Here is a 22,624-nt window from a genome sequence, read left to right on the forward strand (position 1 = left end):
TCATGTGACATCACAAGCTATATTAGTCTTTTCATGCAGCCGTGACTGAGCAGAAACTTCAAAAATTCATAACTTTTGAAAGGATTGTCCGATTTTCCTCAAACTCTCACTGATGTCTTCTACTATTATTGCTGCATTCACTCAACCCACATGTCTATGAAGGTGAACTTGTCCTTTAAAAAAAGAAATAATAATAATCCATTAGACAGGGACAGTTGGCAGGCACTGTAAGCTGTTATTTTTGCTAGGGTTTATTTTTTGCGAATTTCACGAAGCACTGTTGGACGGCATATTTAACACGTGAAAATGTTGCCATGCACTGGGCTAATATAAGCTCCAGTGTCAATTCACAAAAACAACATCTTGCAGAAATGTATGCTACAAATACCTTCTCATTTGTGAAAAATAACAGCTTTTACAGTACCAGTATACTACTCATCCTGGTAACATTCAAACACACCACCCTGTACTTCACAATTCTTGTAAAACTTTTCCTGTAATATCATTAGTCATCATACCAACGGGGAAACTAAAATCTTCTGCATTTTGTTGACCGTCAGGCATTTTCTTCGACCATCCATTCTTGGTGTCTCTAGGAGGCAGCGTGGAAATCCAACATACACACATGAAGCTCAGTTAGACTTGTGATATTCGATCCACAGCAGGGCTTTGCAATGTCCACTTTAACATGCATTACATGTCTAATTTTGTAAACATTACAAATTGCTCTGCACGAGAGTCTGCAACTGACATGATGGGTCAAACAAAATAAAAGAGAAATTTATTGTTGATATTATGATGTTTTGTACTATATATGTTCTTCACTTAGTGTAAATTTCCCTGATTTTCATTTCTGTCAAATATTTGGGCACGGACAGAACTTTTTTGCCGAGGAGGACATGCATAAACCTATTACTCTTCATATACCACAGAGCATGTCTGGAAACAAAACAAAAACAAAATAGCAGTACAAAAAAAAAAATTAAAATTGGTGACTTACAATGTATTGTGTACAAACCAGATACAGAGCTACTCAACACCACATGATACAGAGTTGCTAATTTGTCTTGCTCTCTAAATGTTAAAACAGTTCATAATCTTGTTTTATGAGTCTGATTCTTTTTTTCTTAAAGTTTTGAACAGTTCCTTCCCTGATTTTTCTTCTTTTTTTTCACACATAGTAATATGATATCAGGATGGAAACTCCCTTTGACCCCTTCCCTGCACAATTCTGCATTCCTAGCAGATTTTGCACAAGACCCGACAGGCTCTCACAGGCAATGGATTTAATGATCATCACAATTTGACTGGAATCCACTCAGCAGTCTCGCTCCATAGTAATTTGCCACTTCATCTCCGACCACCCAGGGTTCTTCCCCCAGTAGTCCTTCCACCCACTGTGCGACCACCGCTGCTGCCACCACCACCACCACCACCACCGCCTCCAACAGCTCCCCCTCCTGAACCACTTCCCCCTCCTCCGCTGAACTTGACGGCAGCGAGGAGTATGGCACCGAGCAGCAGTCCTCTCATACCGAGCAGGAGTCCGGCCAGGACGAAACCGACGGTGACGATGGGCTCAATGGTGGTGGAGCCGAGGTTCCATCGAGGAATGCCCGCATCGAGAAGCTTCTGGTTCAGAACCTGGAAGATGGACACCTGCTGTCCTCCTACACCTCCTCCTCCTCCTTCTCCTCCTTGGTAACCATATCCCTCCGGCCCCTGGTCTTCATCATGACGGATACGTCCCTGAGAGAATTGAAACAAACAGGGAGTAAACCACAACTTCAAATGAGGATGGGTGGAAAGGCATACAGTACTTTCCACACGGTAAAAAGCCAAATGAATATACTGTCTGAATGGCATTTCTTCAAATTAGGTTCACACAGGACTGTCTTGAATTATTTTTATTTTTATGGAATTTTCTTTACACATCAAGATATTTAAATTAAGTCAGTTGTATATTGGTCGAAAACTAAAGTAAATAGCTAGAGGAATCCATGTGCAACAGCAAGGGTAGTGCAGTCATGCTCTCCTAATAATGTAAATATAAATTGCAATAAATCCTTTATCCACGTCATCTTGATCCTGGATCTGTTGTTTGTTTTTTGGTTTGTTTGTTTTTTTCTCACCTGCTCAACAACACTGTCAAATTTTACCGTCAAGTCAACGTAAATTTCACACACACAGATTCATCTTTAGAGAAACCACAACTACTGTCCATTTGTTTGTTTTTGGTTGTGTGTGTGTGTTTGTGTTTGTTTAAGTTACCACTTAAACTAGAGTCAAAAGAGAATGGACTAGCGATCCTACCATTGGCATTCGTCTTGATGAAGAGGACGATTCGTTTCTTCGGGCTGCTTGAGCACGGGGATCATCATCAGCAACGATTTCTCCACTGGCTAGGATCCGAACCATCGTTCCATATGTTGTGCCTTTTAAACACTTCTACGTGTCTCAGGAGCGCACTTTACGTTCAGTGACGGGCCCTCGATTCAGTAACGTACCTAGTGATACTAGCTAGACCTCAGATCGACCGTCAGTGAAGTTTACACGATCACGAAGTTCAGCCAACTCAGCTTACATCAATTACGATTACTGGGACTACACTTTCGAAGACTGGGGTGAGGGCAGTTTTTCATCCGTGCTAGTATAGCGTCCACATCCCTTTTGTTGTTTATGACAGTATGCTTGACAAGATGCAACAAGGGTCCACTTCCCCGTCGTGTCACACAAAATTTAACGCTTACCTGAATCAGAGTCAAACCATCAACTAAGCTGATCTGACGTGGACGTCATAGATTACCTGCAGCACCAAACTAGTCTCCTTCGCAGCCTGCATGCAATATGTTTTGGTCGGTAATACTTTTAATATGCTGAGGACTAGCTAGCTATGTACAGTCAAATCTGTCTGGATCTGGATCTGGATGTGTACTGTGCAGGACCGCTGTGGTATAGTGCACCGGAGAGAGAGAGGGCTGATGAAAATTACTGGTACTAAAGAAACTGGTCCCCGACCGCAGCCTTGAAGATTGCTACTGTTTGGGAGGTTGCTATGGTGTCTGATGGAAGATGATTCCAGTCCACCGTTGTTTCAACAAAAAAAAAAGGAGTTCTTATACTGATCTGTATTTGAACTTTCAACAACAAAACACTTGCTATGATTTGTGACTTGCCTTTCTACTGGGTTAGCTGCCTCAAACCCAGTAAATTTTTTTACGTTTATTTGTCTTTTTGGTCTTGTAGGTCTGAGGAAATCATTTACAGGGAGGGCTGGTATCAACCCCCTGACCACTTTGAAGTACTGGTACAGGAAGATAGCCTTGCGCATCTCCGCCTTGATGCTAATGTATGGAGATCAAGATTAGCGGCCACCTGTCTATAGCGGCCACTTGCCGTACATACGGCCACTAAAAGCAATTCCCACTTAGAGAAAAACCACGTCAAAGACCCTGTCTATAGCGGCCACCTGTCCATAACGGCCATTTTTCCGTCTCCCTTGGATGGTCACTACACTATAGACAGGTTTGACTGACGGCTTCACTACTCCCCCTCCCCTCCCGTGAAGGTCAACCGCTCGGTGCCAGAAAGAAGGTCAGCTTTTACTGATTAAAACTACTCTAGAGTCTCTTTCCTTCTCTTATGTTGTATCTTCCACAGGCTTTGATACTGACACGTAGGCCTACAGTCATGTTCCTTCCCATCCTTCTTCTTCTCCTCCTTCTTCTTCCTTCTTCTTAACTTCTTCTTCATTTTCTTCTAATTCTTCCTATTCTCCTTCCCTTCCTCATCCTCCTCCTCTGTGAATATGAACCAACAGCACAAACATGTGTTGCGTATAATTGGTATCGGCACAGATTAAAGGTTCTATTTGGTGGATGCTTTATTTAGTGTGCATACATGTATAAGGTTCTGAACAAATTAATGATGTGACTATCTCTTTTTAAAAAAAAAACTTTCCTGCTTTCTAAATAGACCTGGGAGTTTATAAGAAACTTTCCTTCTTTCTTTATCTTTTATTTTGGATCATGTAGTCTTATACTTGCGTGGAAATCAAACTCAGTTTCTATTTTTTCATACTGTCAGTATGCCTGCATTCACTGATTATCCCATGACCAGTTTGCTTGTGTGAATTCGTGGCGACTAACAATCACACTACCAATCTTCGATCACTATTGACCATAACATCATGCTCCATCGTCTGTCGTCAACTTATGGAATTGTTGGTATTGCATTATTTTGATTAGCAACCGAACGCAGAGTGTGTCAATCAATGGTACTGCATCTGCCCCTTATGTTTTCAGACAAGGAGATCCTCAGGGTTCTGTCTTGGGACCACTGTGTTTCATAATGTACACAGCTCCGTTAGAGGCCGAGGATGTGTTGAGAAGTGTGGTATAAGTAAGATATGCTGATGATACTCAGATTTATCTTTCATTGCCAAAAAGTACCAATTCTGATGCAGCGATTGCTTAGGTTTAATCACGCTTAGGTAAAATTCAAGATTGGTCTCTGCAAAATGGTTTAGAATTGAATCTTGAGAAAACTGAAGTTGTGTAGGTAAGATCTCGTAACAAGTCTTCAACAACTTTGTACGTCAATGTTTGTGATATTCCTGTGCGTTTATCTTTAGTCATTTGGATAATAATAATGGTTTGCTTATGGGATTGGAGTTCCAGACTCCCAGCTGAAAGGACTCCAACGGATACAAAATTCAGCCGCAAGACTTGTAACACGCAAAAGGAAAGTTATCATTTATAATTCCCATCTTTCGTAGTCTTCACTGGTTGCCGACAAGGGCTCGTATTAAGTTTAAAATTTTGGCCCTTAATGTTTCCATGGTAATGCACCTGCATGCCTTAGTGTATTCATCGAGCCATACATCATTCCAGTTGTAATATGCGCTCAAAAAAAAGATAAAAAAATCTCCTCTCTGAAATGAGTATCAGATCTAAGACATTTGGTGATAGGGCTTTTGGAAAATGGCACCATCATTATGGAATGATCTCCCTCTCAGTATTAGATGCATTACAGATTTTGATAAATTCAAATCTGTGTTAAAAACTCATCTTTTTGATAATTGTAATTATATGTGTATAATAGAGAAATTTTTGAGAGATGTTGTTTCCATGTGTACACGCATAGAGATAGCTTCTATCACCAGCCAGCATCGTGCGACATCTATCTGTCTTCATTGTCTTAAATATATCATTCTTCCCAAGATGACAGAAGCGTTTGGCAAATATATCAGCATCATCCCACTACACTATATATATATATATATATATATATATATATATATATATATATATATATACACACTTGGTGATTCTATCCTACTATGAAGAGTGCTCAATATCTTCAAAAGAAGAGCTTTAGACAGAAGTATTGGAACAAGTTCACGCGGTTACATTAATTGCCTGATGATTGCACCTCATGGAGGTTGCATGAAACTCAGAGTTGCAATAAATACGAATGAACCTGCAGTCAACCGCGTGAACTTGTTCCAATACTTCTGTCTATATATATATATATATATATATATATATATATATATATATATGTATATATGTATATATATATATATATAGTGTGTGTGTGTGTGTGGTGTATGTGTGTTTGTGCCATTATGAATGATATATACTTGACCACAATGTACATTCTCAGCAAATTTTAATGGTCTCTTACGATACGAATTTTTCTACACCCATCCTACATCCCATCGCTTCGATCCTTTTTACATTCACACACACACACACACACACACATGCAAATTCTTTTCCCTTTAAACGGTATTAATTGAATTCCATTCATAATACCAAAGACATAAATTCAAAGTGATATTACTATACACAATCATTTGGTCACAATGGGCAAAAAATATTCCCACACGCACACACATGCACTTACACACGCACACACACACACACACACACACACACAAATGTCATGCATACGCACGTTTTTTTTAACAGAAATACAAGACTCGAATGTATTCGTAATAATGTCAGCGAACCTTTTAATTAGGCGACTTCCAATGCATCGGTTACATCAACATATTATTTTCAGGAAAGAGATTAAGAATCATATTGGTCCTCTGGCATAATGATTCCAAAAATTTGTATTATCAGACAAATTGATAATGATATCGCCTCACTGCTATCAAACTGGTTTATAGCGGAAATTGCATCAAATGGTAATATTTTAGTCGATAACTAATTCTAACCCCAGGAAAATCATAGTTGCTTAATGTTTACAACTCTTCAATAACTGTATGCGTTAGAATAAGCCTGTACCCAGATCAATGAGAGACCTGAAGGGAAATTGCATGATCACTTTTTCTCATTTACATTAATGTGGACATGACATAATATAATAACTGCGTAAAAGCGCAAGAGACATGTAAATATTCCACAGCGTTGTGTGACATCCTATAATGTCATTGTGATAACATTATTTCTTCTGTTCCTTTTGCCTGATTTATCGTTCAAAGTATAGTCATCTAAACTGATCACCATCAATCAGATCATTGAAGAGCTGAAAACAAGCTTTGAAATGTGCAAATTGATTGAGAATTTAAATGCATTATACACACAAAATTTAAAAGTTCCACATCTGACGTATCGCAGTTTAAAACATCTTCTATCTATTAAAAGAATAGCTGACAAATAGATACGATTTTGTTTGTTTGTTTGTTTGTTTGTTTGTTTGTTTGCTTAGTGTTTTTGCCGTTTTCTCTTTTTTCAGGCCATTCACCGTGATCTACTTTGAAGGCTCGGTATAGTCCTGATCGGAATTCAGGAGAAACTCGAAAGAAAATATTAAAAACAACAACAACAAAACAGAATATTGAACACAGCTAGAGCACCCACACTATATCATAGGGTCTTCATACTTACTGTCATACTCAAACACCAACAACGAAATTATAATACAAAGTCTTTTTTTTTTTGTGCTACATCTCAATTGAATATGGGCAGTGTAATTTTCAAATCATTGGATATCGATCATGATAATAATAAAACGACAATGTGAATGATTAATGATAATGATATGACTGCAGTGATCAATCATGATAATGATAACCATAGATGAAATAAGCATTACATGACATCTATACACAAGACGGCCAAACATACAGTTGAGTATCGTGGTTAACGGTGAATCACATATCACTGCGTCAACGATCGATGTCACTGAAGTAAAATCGAATCTTCACGTGAAAGACTTTGGAAATAATCTATTCGCCGAGTTTTTCCAACATGTCCATGTAACTTTTGCTCCACCGAATATATCTGCAGTCTTTCATAGACAGGATAAACTCAGACAAATCCTGCCTCTCTACCTGAGGGAGCGGAGTGACAGACCGAGACGTGTTCGTTGAATCCGAGGTTTCATTCCAAACCACGCACTTGGTCACGAAGGCGCCTCCTTTCATGTCGTCGTCGCTCGATTCACTGTGCTCGCGTTCTTTCGACACCATTTCGCCATCGTTCGCATGAACTCGAGCGGATTCGGCAGGCGAGTTGCTATCACGATCTCTAACGACGGGCTCTCGATCAAAAATGCTTTTGATCCGATGACCGAGTTGGGCAACCGTTACATGTCCATCCCCTTCTTCGAGAACTATGTCTTCGTACAGGCGACCGTGTTCTTGTGGGTCGAGTAGAAGGGCGGGAACTTCTTTTAATTCTGGGCTGGAATTAAGCGGAATGTCACTTGAATCGTCTGAGGGTGCATTATATTGCGCGCTGGATTCCGAGGTTTTGTCGATACTGCTGTTGTAAAGATCGCTACTGACAGGGCTGGCTTCTTTTCTCTCTGCGTTGAGCTTGTTGTCGGATGACTCGGTGCGTTCTTCTGTAGATGGATCGCCTTCTTTCACACAATCTTCATCACGTGTTGCAGTTTGGGAGCCGCATTCACCGTCTATCTTAGTGGCGGACGACGTTTCGCCGGCCATCAGCTCTAAGCCTTTGTACGCAGCTTTGTTCCTCCTTGCGAGAATAGCAGCTCTCCGCTGCCGCCTTTTCATGTCTTGCTGTTTCAGTCGTTCCCGGCGCTCTTCATCCTCGTACCGTTTCATGTTCTCGTTGCGAATAGCTAGAGGCGTGATGAGTCGCACATCCTCCAGACCGTCCTGCTGGAAGCTCACGTTCTTGTTGCTTCTTGCGGAACCGCTAGGGCGTTGCCGTGGTGACAGAATAGACTTGAGAGGCCTCGGCTGTGTTTTCGGCACTTCAGAAGTCATTCCGAGACAGTAATCGCACAGACATTCTTCATCCGATTCAGAATCCGTGTCTAAACCCATTTTCAAGAACGGATAGTCAACGAAGTTGGCGTCGTCTGGAACCCTTTTGCATGTGATCTTTGGTCTGTGCGTTCTCTTACTTTTGACCTTGGTAATCTCTGACAATTTCTCTGTTACTTCGTCGAGTTTCGGCGACGCGATATTGTCTGTCTCTGAGTTCGACGTAACTTCCACAATCTTTCCGTCCTCTTTTGACTTCTCTGCACAATCTCTTTTGTCCAAGGACGTTCGCTTAAGCTGTTCTCCGTCTTTCTTTCTCTTCTTTTTCTCTTGTCGCGATCTCTTGCAGTTGCCAAGTTGTGGAAGTTTGGGCGTCTTTTCGATGGGAATATTAGTCCTGTCTTTGATCGGCGCGGCGTTCAACTTCGGCAAGCGGTAATCTATAGTGTTGCTTTTGACCACGCCAGATTTCTTTATTTTGGAGAATGCGATTTTCTGTTTGTCGATGAAGGTCGTCACCGTTCTTCCGTTGCTCTCTGAGCGTGTTTGTTCTAGTGTTATCTCGACGTCGTTTTCGTGAGCATTGTCCTCGCAGCTCGTTTCGTCCTCGTTCGACGATGAGAGTGAACGAACTTTTTGCTTTGTCTGTCGTCTGATTAGAACGCTTCCGCACTTGCCCTTCGTCAACCTCTGGTTGGTTTGCTGCCGAATCTCCTCCCGCATCACTCGCCATACCTTGGCGCTGTCGCGACTGTAGTCGAGCCTAGTTCGGTCTTTGTCGATGACGTAGTCATCGCTGAGATCGTAACACTGCACCCTGGCCAACGGATGGGGCAACTTACAGACCTTGTCCTTCTTGTCTTCCCACAGGCTGCAGTCCAGGGCCGATTTGATTTTCTCATCAGAGATGCCGAGCGGACGGCACTTACTTGACAACTTCGAGGGTCGGGTCTTTTTCGAAGACGGTTGCGATCGGCGATGTTTCATCTCGTCTTTCCTCCCGCTCTTTCGCGCCCATTCTTCGTAGTCATGGATGGTGGTCAAGTGAGCTGGTTTCGACAGCGAGGAGAGGTAAATTCGATCGAGCGTTGTTTTTGTCTCCCGAATCTTTTGAAAGAATTCTCCGGTGAAACTTTCCCTGTCACGAAGGCAGCCACAGCTCGATGTTGACGGGTTCCAATTGAAATTAACCGGTTCTGCAGCGAGAGGCATCTATAGGGAGGAAAGTGGACACCACAAAACGAACATGAACGAGTTACCAAATCTTAGGCATGGCTGCACACTAACCCATTTCTTCTACTGGTCTGACTTGTCTGTCGGGCCAATAAAGGTACCTAGTTTGTTTGTTTTTTCCCACTATTTTTTAATAGTAAATTTCCGAGAAAAAAAAAGTTACTAGTCTGACAGTGATTGTTATGTCCTGGCCAGGGACCGTCGGACCAGTGCCAGTGTTTAGGGAATATAATTATTTTCAATTTTTTTACTGCATAATCAGCTGTTCGAATTACACCCTTGGCAGTAAGTGGGGAAGTGTTATATGATAGAAGAAACCATAATTTCTCCTTTGTACCCATGCTCTGTGCCGCGGCGAAGCTTTGTGTTCCATTGCAGGTGTTAATCAATTGCTCTGAAAATATGGTTCAGATCTGTTAAATAAGTATGCATCATTCCTAAATCACAACAGACTGCAAGCAGCAGTTCGTTGCCCTTTTCAATACTCTCGGCAGCAATTATTCACTGTGCGAAGAGCAGGACACGCGAAGAAAATCAGAACAAAAAAGAATGCATTAAAAGTGAAAATGCTCACAAGCATTCCGGCCAATTACTTCAATCCAAAAGATTTAACATTCAAGCACCGAACTTGTTGGATAAAACTGATCACAAATTTGCCAAAGATGGTTAATGTGAACTCTTATGAGATACTTATATTCCCTTTTTCAGTCATGGGGCATTCATAACAAGAACATTTAAAAATAATGCTCCCTACAATATCACCAGCAAGCACCATAAAGGACCCTTATATTTCCTCTGAAGTACTTCTGTTAAATTAAGAACGACTTCTTTTGTCGCGAAATCAAAACTCTATGAAAGAGCGTCTTGGAGCATGGAACTTCAAAGCCAATGAAATGCATAATAACAAAATATTTATAGTTGCCATACTATAGAACATACGCACAAATATGTATACATTTCGAAAAGATTTCACTTCTCTTATAACTTTGTGAGAGAGAAAAAAATAACAACAAAGCAGGGCATAAGAATGGAAGATCCACAAAGCTCAGCACTGTTCCGTAACCAACTACCAATGAGTGCATTCACGACGCTGTATAGGCACATTACGATCTCGTTTCAAGTTTCTTGACTTTTCGGATTGTTATACACCGATCGCAATCGATGTCAATTTCATTCGATTCAATTTATGTCCATAATCATTAAATGATTATGTGGGTTCCCTCCACACACAACTTTATTCATCCGTCATGAATGTACCCTTGAGAATAATTTCAAATGATTTTGTGCTATGTAAATGCTTTTTGTATATACTGAACTTATAACTTATAATTTTTGTGTCACTTTACATTGTCATTGATGGATGTTGTAAACATAACACTGTATGATTTGTGTGGAAACCTATAATATATGAAATGAATACAGAGGATACACACACCAAAAAGGATGCTATTGCACATATTTCATGAATTGGAAATATGAAGTATGAAGAGTAATAAAGAGTAGGCCTACATGCATGTACACAAAATATGGATCGACAAACACAAATCAAAATTCAAGAAAGTAACTGAAATACAGACAAGTCATTGATATTTAGAAAATATTTCTGCCGATTTCTCATGACCATTTTCTTTGGCTCTGAAGCATTATTATGGGCATTCTATCAGCTTTATTGTTCACTTTTCTGCTTCTTGTTCCTCTTTTTCTTTTAATTTGGTTATTTGAAGAGTTTTATTGCAAAATGGTCTTAGCGCCAATTTGAAACATTTCAAAGTAAGCCCATTGTCAGATAGAGCAAAGTTAAATCTTTCCAGTATACCTCACTTGTACCATAACAAGGAATATTCTAGAAGTTACGATTAAAAATATCTTGTATTTTCTGACTATATTTTCTTTGTTTTTTTTAGCAGCTTTAATCACAAATATCTTAACTTAACAAGAATGGATTTAGTTTGTTTTGCGATAAAACTCTTCATTTGTTTCCCCCTTCGCAAGTCACATTGGTCCTATATACACGCTTTGATTTTGTTGATGAATTTACTATTAGTAGTATACACCATATTTTACCTGAAGACAGAATGATGTCATCAAAGGAGTCAACGTAAAATCGATTGACTTACATTAAAGTCACGTCCATAGAATGTAAGAAAGTATCGATATTTTGATAGATACTAGCATCCTGAAGTGACACTGCGAACTGAAAGAAAAACGAGCAAAAAGTCTTTTATCATGCATATTTGCATAGTTGACAGAAGTCTATATTTAAAAAACAAAAAACAGTTTGTTTCAACAGTGGTGAAACAGTTTATAGAGAGTACTTCGTCTTACCTTGATGATAGTCCAGTGGAAACTCCTCTAACTTTGTTCTTTAGATCAACGAAGCCAGAAAACAAAATATTCCCGGAACTTCTAAAAATTCTGCATATGTAAATTAACTGATTGTAATGCATAGAGAGAAGAAATTGAGCACACTCTCTCCGTGTCTCTCAAGGTAACTGTGCAACTCGCCAGCGAGAGAATGCGCGCGGTCCTTCCAACATTCATCGACATCTGGGTGGGTTGTGTCATCGTTGCTAGGTGCACAAGTTGACTTCCACTTTAAAGAATCGCACTTCACCTTAAGCAGTCCATCCCGTCCGTCAGGAGGATGATATAATGAAAGGTCAAGGATGAGGAGTCACTTCAATAGGATCACGGGTCGTTAACGTCGGAAGACAAAAGATCACCAATACTGCTGTGATTAAGACTATTGAAAGCGCGACAAAAGCTTGGCGAGCAGACGACCGACACAGATTGACTGACTGGCGGGAACAACAGGATCAAGAACTCAATCAAGGAAGAACAATGACCCTGTCTCTAAAGATCAGGAGGAGGTAGATCACCTAATCAACGGCCGCACACTTCAAGTAGACAATCGCATTCGATTCTTTCCTATATAGGATCATTAGTGATCACTCTGCTTTATAATGTACAGTGTTTCAATTGATTCACTTCGGATGTAAAACGGTGTGACAGGTATTGTTATACTTGAATGAGGATCAGTGACAAAAGTTGTGTAGGCGATTATTCCGTGCTTACAGAGGATTGGAGTGGACAAATTGACGGACAGGAAATGCGAGGTATGGTTTGACTCGCTCACCTTGTTTAAGGGACACCACACCACAATTGTCTAACATTTGGCCGAAATTTCATGGATTTCAGGGGTGGGGATGCCGTCAGTCAGAAGGGTGCAGACTGTAAGTTGATCTCCTTCGGTACAGATCAGTGGTGCAGACTCTGCTGCGACGTTTGTCTTTATGCACGCGCGCCCTCTGTGTTCATGTTTTTTTTTTCATACACGCTTGGAAAAGTGCTATTGTAAAAAATGGTCAAAATAAAACCCTTGTCTAAACAACGACGAGCAGCACAAAACATACAAGCGTGACTCAAGAAGTAGAATAGAATAGATGACTGAAATCGAATAAATGAAACCAAAAGATTGCACAGCTAGCTATACCCTGCATATTATAACATCACTATCGAGGTATAGGCCTACTTGTGTGGAAACAAGCACTTGAAATTATCCTTGAATCTCTGAATCAGTGACAGATTCAGATTTATGATATTTCATATTTTCTTTTCTTCCTACTTACTAAGTGAACCCCCTTTCTAAGAAAATCATGACAAATGCTTATAAGCTTTTCATCTTGGCGTTGGTCATAATTTTGGTGTTCATTCGTCATACGAAACACGTAATTTCTATTTAAAGAATAATTGAGAGTAAATTTAATATCATCACTTCCTAGTATACTGCAACGACGACGAGTCTCTAGAACAATAGAAAATGCCGAGCGTTTCCTCACTCGAGAATTGTTCAGTTCCTACAATGGCTACATTTTAAGTGTAGGAAATAATTTCACATGATTTCAAGATAGTGATCAAATGGGGCACATTCATGAAAGACAGCATCAAACAAACAAACAAACAAAAACAAACTATACAATATTCTCGCTCATATCTGTACACATTACATTCACCGTGAAATGCGTATGAAGGGTGCTAAGGGGTGTGAAAATGATAAGGACGATGGTAATACATAATCAAAGATTCTCGATGTAATACATTGCATGTAAACGAATGCTGATGCTCAGGGTAAATGATGACACATAGTTCAGCCTCGGCTGTGAAGTGAACTTTCGAAACTGACCTATGACCTGAACTGAATTTAAAAAGATAACTACAGTTATCCGACATGACCAGCATTAAAGATTTAATTTTATTTCATTTCATCAAACATAAAGATATTATCTGTCACTCATCTTGCAAGCACCAATATCTAAGTCTACAACAATCAGATAGAATTTATTGAGACTCACCTGTTCCTATTGTTGTTTTTATCACGCAATATTATTGTTATTATCGCAATCATGATATTCTTGTTGCTTTTCTCACGGGAGTTTCGATAAGAAAGGTACATCTCGATATAATGGACGATCCATCTTTTAAAGTGAACAACCGTTCATGCAACTTCTACTGAGTGTCAAAATTGACTTAAGAAAATTTGTATAGGCATGTACATAAAGTAGTGTAAGATGACTACGTGTAAACCAATTGGAGAAATTGTGAAGGTTTCATTAGAATTGAAAAAAAAATGGAGTTAGATTAATGATGTCATCGTCTCACAAGCCTCCAATTGACATTCAGTCAACAGTTTGCTGATTCTCTTTTTTTTCTTTGAGTTTCTTTAAATGACAAGAAAATTAAGTTTCTCTCGTCGGTTATAGTCTGGGCTGAGAATTCAAGAATGAAAATGAATTACAGCATATACACTGAAACCATAGGGATTATTAACGCAAACCATGGCACCAGCGTGGTCAACTAAAAAACGATGAAATCAATGTTAAAACCAACTCGTCTAAAAGCAGTTTAACAACGAATGCAATAGAAAAGTGGGAAAAAATGTCCTCTTGCTCTCTATGCTATCAAATTCCCTATATAAGTGAATAAAGTTATAAATCATTTGGTCGCCTCTAGAGATGTAGGTACTGCTCGAAATATCAGGCAGGCCTATAGGATGTGGGTCATGCGGTGTTATCTCATAATGATCCTAAGATAGGACATTGTTGGCAACCCCATATACCGTATTTATAATTATTATGCAATCTTAGTTGAAAATTCATTCGAAATGTATCTTTCAAAATGGACCGATAACCACACATATTAATGACTACACGAATCCTAAGAAATTTTACGAAATAAATCATACATTCACTTCTGTATAATCGTGAAGGAACATTGGTTCTTCATTTCTACTCAGGTCAGAATTGTGACAAGAATAAGATACTTTTCTAGGTTTTACGGGCTACTATATACGATTATGTGGACATAAAAACAGGTTTTTTTTCTTCTATAGGGCCTAACTGCATGCAAAAATTAGCATACTATAGGCCTATACTATACTGTGCCTGAACAAAAATTGTCGTTTGCTTGCTTGCTTGTTTGTTTGTTTTCTTCTCATAATTTAATTGATTTTAAACACCATAATGATATCGCGGCTTGTTTACCTACTGTTATAAATATTCGCGCCATTTAGGCGGACTGTATAACGTGACATGAAGATCATTCTCGGAAATTCCCTGGACGTGATCATGATCTTAGTTGCGGTTGAATTGTTATTGAACAACAACCCACGGCATGCGATTCATGGATCGAAAGTTATCAGTATCGCAGCGACATTATACTGGAAGCATAATGACGTATTTACAGTTTGATATAATCAGTATCCTGATTTAACTATTGCAGTGCATAAATTCACAGGCCCGTAGCCAGGATTTTTCAAGGGGGGGTGCGGTCACTAAAAAAAACGGACCTTCGGTACCAATACCAATGATGACACACACACACACACACGCACACACATTATATATATATATATATATATATATATATTCTTTGGACGACCGAACTACAAAAGTTGTATAAGAATTTGCGCGCGAAGCGCGCCGCAAATTGTGAAATTTGACTGTTTTAATGACGTTTTAAAGTCTCGAGGAAATTTGTATTTTTGTCTGTTGCATGCAATCGCGTTACGGTATTTCATCTAGGAAATAGTAAAAACTCATTTTTGCCAGGAAGTTGCAAAGTTTAATTGTGTTCGAGACTCTGCGCGCGTAGCGCGCCGCAAAATTGAGAATAGTGATTTTCCTGGTGTTGTTTTAACTATTATTTTTTCTATTGTATACCCGCGTTAGCAGACCTGAAGCCAGGATTTTTAAAGGAAGGGGGGATTGCGTTAATTAACAAAACGGTCCTTTGATACTGTCCCGGGAGGGGTAGCGACAATTAAAAGGTGGACACCATGCTCATACATGGACTTTCAAAATGGCCCCTAAACGAGTAATGATCATATGATTTTTTCGGGCCTTAAAAACAAGTATTCCTTAATCGTTTCCTGCACCCTAAAGAAGTACTTCATAATGATTGAACAATATACCATTTTCCCAAATTTCGGCCTTTTTGATACCCTTTGATTATATACGCTCGTACATCACACTTTCCATCTAATCCGTGAGAAAAAACGACCCCTATTACGCGTTTTCTTTAGCGAGTATGGTCACGGTGTCCACCTTTCAGTTGGAGTTTTCCATCCCATTGGATGCTGTTTGGAAGATGAAACATTCACTTTACTATACAGTATATCAGCCGTTGGTATGCGAGTTTGTCAAAAATGAAAATAAATAAGAAAATTTTTAAAACAAAATGAATTGTAAATGTGAACCATTTATATTTTGCCTCCTTGTGGTAGGATATTTCCAGCATTTCCGAACTTTCAAATAATCATTTTAGATTTAATAATATTAAAGGTAGTAGATCCGATTCGCAAACATCTCCAATATCAGTCAAATGTCATATTAACCATCATGCTAAGAAGGTTTTCTTTGTGAAATTTGGAGGTCAGTGAAATTCAAAAATTAAACATCCGTTAGCCATTGGAAGAAGTTGAGTGCAAATTCAGACCTCAGGCTTAGTGCTCAGATGTTTTCCTATTTGATTTGATCTGTCTTACTGTGCACACTAAGATACATACTGGAATGGTTATTTCTTATTTATTAAATTATAGTAGCATATTTGGTTACTAGCAGTCTCTAGGCATTTTCGAATTTGGGCTGCAAAGAGATCCACTACCTTTAAGTTAGAAGAGAGATAAGTAAATAATGATAAAATAAACAAACAAAAAAGAATGAGTTTCTTTTGTAATACTATCTGACAAACTTTTTACTTTACCATTTTACTTCATAGCTCAGCACTTTCCATTCTCTCTCATACCCTCTTACGGGTCGGGTGAATTCTTTTGTTGGAACCGTAAGCAAATGCCAGCTGAAGGCGAGTAGGCAAGTGTGTTTAAAAGCATTAGATTATGCACGGTCGGAGATCGTACAGTTACTTGATAGATGATCTTTTCTCGAATGTTGGTACTAGCAAAAGGGCTAGAAAAAGCAGCTATTATAATTCGTTAGGCATGCATAATGGCCCAATGAGTGTTACAAGAGAACTGGAGTAAGACAGGCCTTTCATTTTGTTTTGTCTCTCCTGATCGTTCGTAAGAAATGCTAATTCATGACCACCTTTTCACAATTTGATTGGAGCATGCATTCATAATGGAAAATAGTTGACATAATAATCTATCCCCAGGCATTATCATGCCAACATGTACTTATATATGCATGTACTATATCTTTGTGAGACGTAGATATAAAATGTCTCAGGTTTTCGATCATAGTAATTTCGAGGAAATTTCTTTAATTTTTATCATATATGTAAACTTGAGGCTATTAGATTTTCATCCACTTACCTCTGTTCCTGTGAAAAAATGCAAGTGTCAACCTCAATGTCACCCACGAATCGCACGTACTCGGGCGGTCAGTGGAAAAAAAAACACCGGTCACACGCGCCAAGGGCCATGGCATGCAGTGCCAATATAGCTCGCACAAATTGATACATAACATTTGTGTTTGTGTGCATGGGGACGATCCGATGGTTCATACAACAAAATGGTTTCGTACAATTATTTTTAACATTGTTAAACGTACTCTTCCACATTTACGTAGCATATAATGTGTCTTTATATTTATTTGGATTGTTATCTTGAGAATTGCTAAAAACCGTTATTATGAAAAAGTGGACCTTTCAGAATTTGGGGGGGGGGGGGGTGCGTACGCACCCGACGCACCCCCCCTGGCTACGGGCCTGAATTCATAAGTGCTATCTTTTATTGTCTATTTCTCGGTCGGTCTGTCTGTGTCTGGAAATTATGCATGTAGGCCTATGTACGCAGATAATGTATCTATCCACCTATCTATCTATCCGACTTTTTTGCTGTGTTTACCTCTCTGATGTGTCCCCAAGAGATATTGGTATGTTTATCAAGCTTGGATGAAATTCAGACTTCATCCATGTTTCTGTGAATTTTCTTTCTTTCATTGTTTGTGATTTCTTTTTCTTTTCTTTTCTTTTTAATCCAAGAAGGTCAGTTTAATACGCTCACCTGTGGGAGCTAGGCATTACTTTTTTGATTGGTAGATATTTTTTTTTTTTTAAACCTCATCTTAACGTGACAAGTCTAACAACAGTGGGTTCTGGGATTGATTCTAACAGAGATAACAATGTTATTGGAGTATTTCTGAACTGACTATATTATTGGCAATAAAGTACTCTTATTGCGGAAGTGCCAACTCACAGGAGACTCAGTTCCTCTTGTCACTTCCCTATTACATCTGCATCTCACATTTATTATGATGCTACACGTGCACGCCTCCTAGATCCTCCACGCATGCGTACACTTATAATAACATTCGGCCAATATGGCTGCTGTGCAGTGAATCAGTCAGTGAATGAATCGGTGTACGGAAACTTGGAATAATACAATTGTGTGCTGATTTTGCCCGTGTTTTCAAGGTATGTGCATAGTAATGCAGTTATGCGTGATAACCTGCTTCTTATTTTCACCTACGAGTTGTATTAAGTCGTAACATTTGACAGTTTTTCGTTCCTCGTAGAGTGCGAGATGAGTGTGAATGTAGGGAGGGAGTAACGTTGTTGCGGATGTCATTTTTTTTTTTTTCCTTTTATTTTTTTGGCCATACTCTCGGTACGCTGGTGTACTGCTGTAGAATTTCTACACGGTACGGCATCCCGTAAAGCCGGCTTCCTCACGGCAATGTACTGAAGCCACACTGGCACTGTGCAATTGCACTGCGCTGCTGCTGTCACCGCAGTGGCAGTGCGTTGGCCATGGCAATAATGCACATCATCTGGTGCATTTCTGGAGTCACTAGACAAGTTCTAGCTAACTTTGTTAGAGAATAGAGTGTCAAGTGGCAGTGCACGGCAAGAGGTGGTATTAACAAGAAGGGCCTCCTCTCTCTTGGCCTACTACTACCTTTACTTGTAAGTTGTAGAACAGTCCGGGAAATCCACTCATGAGGGGGGCTCCTCCGGCTCTTGTTAAAACTTTTGATAAAGTGATAAGGATCCCTCCTCATATGGGAATTTGAGCATGGCCGGAGAGCTCATCCGACTCCGAGGCCCTCAGAGCGAGATGCTCATGAGGCCCCCTAGCCTGACCAGACCGCTGTGCACAGCACAGCAGTCTGACATGTATACTTGGGTGACCCGCACCTCGTCATAGTTAATGTTTGCCCATATTTGAATCACATTTTGCCACTGAAATTCTTTGAAATCCAACTCACATACAGGAAAAATGCTGAAAATTCCAATGGAATCACAAGTTCACTGATCGATATTGAAAATTTGCAGGTGTCATTGACAAACGCGAACGATGCAAAAAAGTTGCGCGCTAAGGAAGGGGCCCGCAACTCGTCACCCGCTCTCCCATAGACTTAGCACGTGAAAGACGTGTGCGGGTGACCGTGATGTTCCCATAGACATACACGTAAAAGATGTGTGCGGGTGACTTACAACACGTATTCCTATAGCCCTATTAAAATTTCAGATTTTCGCGAAAAACTGTTCGGTTTTCACCACAATTTGCTTGGTTGTGGTAGCCCTGCCAAGTTTCAAGCGTACTGAACACAGTCCCGGGCATACATTTTTGTTAAGTGCGCTCAAAACAATTTTAAACGGGGTGACGGTATTCGGGCCCCTGACGAGGTGCGGGCACCTCACTATACTAGTGAAGAGTGTTTAAACGTACGTAAACGACTGTCGCTTTTGACGGCAAGACCACAAAAATATCTTTTATTTTGTTTGATTTGAACAGTAATACCACCCACCTATATCGTATGTTGCTGATGGTTGAGTTGAATTTGGTGTTTTGTTGGTATCCAAACCTTATTGTTAAATTTTTCGGAGTAGATTGTGCGATGATTCACAAAATAAACGAACAGCCACGAACGCTCAACCTGAGGTACCGTGTTAGCATTTTACGTACGCCCGTGCGTTTCGTGTGTTACGTAAAGCTTGTCGTCTTCTACCATGTATTTCCGCGCGTGCTGCTCTCATGATATGACGTCACTCCGACTACCTCCGACTACCTACGTTGTAGCATAGGAGAGTGATTGCCATTCAATAACACGCAGAAGATGAGGAGTGAAGCAATACGGACGCTCACAGACCTGATTTTAAGGACGGATTTCGGTAGGTTTTTGACGTAATTAAAAAAAAATATGCATACCGATTATTGGATGATTATCATAGATTACGGGGATTCCTTATATTTTAGTTTTCCACGATTAAAAAAGATATTCATGAAGGAGTCGCACAACCACCACTGAAAAATGACAACGTCTGCGAAGGAGTAGACGTGCAGCCGCTGTCGCTTCGCGACAGCGGCTGCGTGTAGTGAGAGGCCCCCTGGCCCTGTTCACTCATCATTCATCTCACATCTTACATATAAATTTATCGCAAGTTCGCACGCACGGTGATTTTCTGTTACATACACACACATGTCCACTCTCCATGATGAAAAGAAGAAAGAAATTCTGTCTGCGCTTTTTGACAAAAATCGAGTTTCAATCAGCCGATGTGCAGCGACCCACCGAAACACAGATGTGCCATCTGGTTCACTTAATGCATGCAGGGCTGCCGCACCTATTGGCCTGATCTGACGTGAAATTTTTGGTGCTCTTTTCTGCTGCTCTCGCCTCTTCACGCACGAATCAACCCCATGAGAGTGAAGTCTGACGTCATTTTACAAATATTCGTAAAGAGAAAAATAAAATGAGAACTAACCTGATCTTGTGCATATATTCCAAATTACTATTCCACACTGATAGAGTAGGTTGGTACTCAAATTTGTCAGCAAACTAATCACTTTGTAGGTATTACAAGTTCACTTTCTTCGTGAATTCTGCTGTCCACCAGCCTTTCGGCACCTTTCCTGCAAGCATCTCCTCCCACACATGCGCAAGCTGGCTCTGAAAATCTCACAGCTTGCTTGGCTAGGCTTGCGTGCTGTCCCAACGTCCTGAGACTCAGTTGTAGCTTTGCGATTGATTCTCAGTTCGATCAGAAGTCCCCCAATCTATTGCAAGAGTGAGAATGGAGTGAAAATAAAGAGGAAAAATTAAGCTGTCTAAAGGTAGGGCGTCGGTAGCGCGATGCGCTTTGTCATCCCCTTCGAAATTCACGCAAAAGTCGCGAGTTCACAAGTCATCTTTGACCTACATTTTCTAGGTCTACATGCATCTACAGAACATAAAACTACTTCAAAACATTTTTTACAATAAGAGAAATCTATCGTATTATCTTCGATACTAAATGATATCACGAAAGTCACATTTTGAATGCAAAAGCGCTAGCGTTTTCAAACAAACTTACGACTACCAGATGCGTTCAGTGCGTGTTGGGCAATGGGTAAACGTAGGGCGCGCGTTCGGTCAAAAAGTGGACCCACAAATTTGGCTTAAAATCACTTTTCAGGCATTTTCGCGGGTTTATCCCGGGAACAAATCTCCATAAATTTGGTATCATATGAAAGCTTGTGGTGGTCTCATTCTTCTCGTCCTACGCCGAGTTTAGATATCAAGACATATTGCTACCTAAATTCAGATTTAAGCCTAAACATCGCTATAACTCGGCTGTTCCGTCCGACTGTGAAACTGGCCATACCGGTGTAGAAGGATTCAATGGTGCTGAATCCAAAAATAGCATTGGTTTTTCGCTTATTCCCCAGGATAAACCCGCGAAATAGCGATTAAGATACCCTTGTCAGCATAGTAACAGCATCAGCGAACTAAGCGAGGCGGGGCCTACAAGTCTAGACACGTAGTTACACGCCATGACTCGTGGTTACGGCGCGCACTTACGCGAAGCTCCATACAGTCGAGTCGGTTTTGCATGCATAGGTACGGTGTTCAGCCTCCGCACAGCTGCTATAGCGCACCGCCGGTACGTACGTGAGTACCGGTACATGTGCGTGTCTCCATGTACACTGTACTACATATCGCACATGCACCACTACTGTGTGCGCTTTTACTCCGCCGCGCTGTTAGACCTACGTTTGTATGTATGATGGGTCATCGGTCTCGTAAACCCGTGTGTACAAATCGCGTGCGAGTGCAAGTACAAGTGCGTGCCGCGGGATCGAAGCGGGCCTCGCACAGCTGGCTGGGTAGGTGTGTGCTATTATTTGTAGCTGACAAGGATGCGCGCTTAGCCTTAGAAACACGCGCGCTTTGAATGTGATAAACGCAGTGAATAGCACCGCCCACTGGAGTGCGCTTGACAGTGAATTTCATTACGCTCGCGACCCACTTTTTCGCCAAGGTTTTGACAGCGTGAGGATGAAAAATACCCTGTTTTTATTTGCTCATAACTTCACCATTTTTCATGATTATGGTGAGAAATTTTGCACATGTATTATGTTAACTATGGACATTATGGATATGTATGTTTTAGTGTGAAATGACTTGTATTTCTCCAGTTGCAAAAATCTACCAGACACCCTACTAAAGGTCTGGTTTTGATAAATTAGAAAAGCACTTGGAGAGTACACACCTCTGCCAAGTAGCTCATTTCCATCCATACCTGCATGCTGAAAATCGCCCAATTTCCCAAGATAAAGACGCCTTGTGTTTACCTCATCATTTTTTTTGTTGTGAAAAAAAAAAAATGATAAAATACCTGGATCACTTCCAAAATTTA

At 40.2% G+C, this 22,624-nt stretch overlaps 3 protein-coding genes across 3 annotated transcripts in view; 1 reads left to right on the plus strand and 2 right to left on the minus strand.

The window, feature by feature from the left end:
• Window positions 1–1,110: 1,110 nt before the first annotated feature.
• On the minus strand, window positions 1,111–2,800 carry LOC139740975 (protein FAM241B-like). The gene is made up of 2 exons (XM_071651560.1): window positions 2,314–2,800; window positions 1,111–1,749 (listed from the first exon to the last, which is right to left on the minus strand). Exons 1-2 carry the CDS (start codon window positions 2,416–2,418, stop codon window positions 1,351–1,353), a joined length of 504 nt encoding a protein of 167 aa, XP_071507661.1. The 5' UTR covers window positions 2,419–2,800; the 3' UTR covers window positions 1,111–1,350.
• A 4,440-nt stretch (window positions 2,801–7,240) lies between these two features.
• Window positions 7,241–9,463, minus strand: LOC139740968 (uncharacterized). Its single transcript, XM_071651553.1, has one exon. It carries the CDS (start codon window positions 9,461–9,463, stop codon window positions 7,241–7,243), a length of 2,223 nt encoding a protein of 740 aa, XP_071507654.1.
• Window positions 9,464–18,310: 8,847 nt separating this feature from the next.
• Window positions 18,311–22,624, plus strand: part of LOC139740967 (WD repeat and FYVE domain-containing protein 3-like) — a 124,890-nt gene continuing 120,576 nt past the window's right edge. Inside the window, exon 1 of the mRNA XM_071651552.1 lies at window positions 18,311–18,415. The gene's annotated coding sequence lies outside the window, so the exon portion shown is untranslated. The remainder of the gene's footprint in view (window positions 18,416–22,624) is intronic.

The sequence above is a fragment of the Diadema antillarum genome, unplaced genomic scaffold, assembly GCF_040938485.1.
Source record: "Diadema antillarum isolate AM-2024a unplaced genomic scaffold, OU_Dant_1.0 seq00000893_RagTag, whole genome shotgun sequence".
NCBI classification, from domain to species: Eukaryota; Metazoa; Echinodermata; class Echinoidea; order Diadematoida; family Diadematidae; genus Diadema; species Diadema antillarum.

Coding starts and splice junctions, on each gene's coding strand:
- LOC139740975 (XM_071651560.1), bottom strand. CDS start 2,418: ATGGTTCGGATCCTAGCCAGTGGAGAAATCGTTGCTGATGATGATCCC. Junction 1,750..2,313: donor CATCAAGACGAATGCCAATG/GTAGGATCGCTA, acceptor CAATTCTCTCAG/GGACGTATCCGTCATGATGA.
- LOC139740968 (XM_071651553.1), bottom strand. CDS start 9,463: ATGCCTCTCGCTGCAGAACCGGTTAATTTCAATTGGAACCCGTCAACA.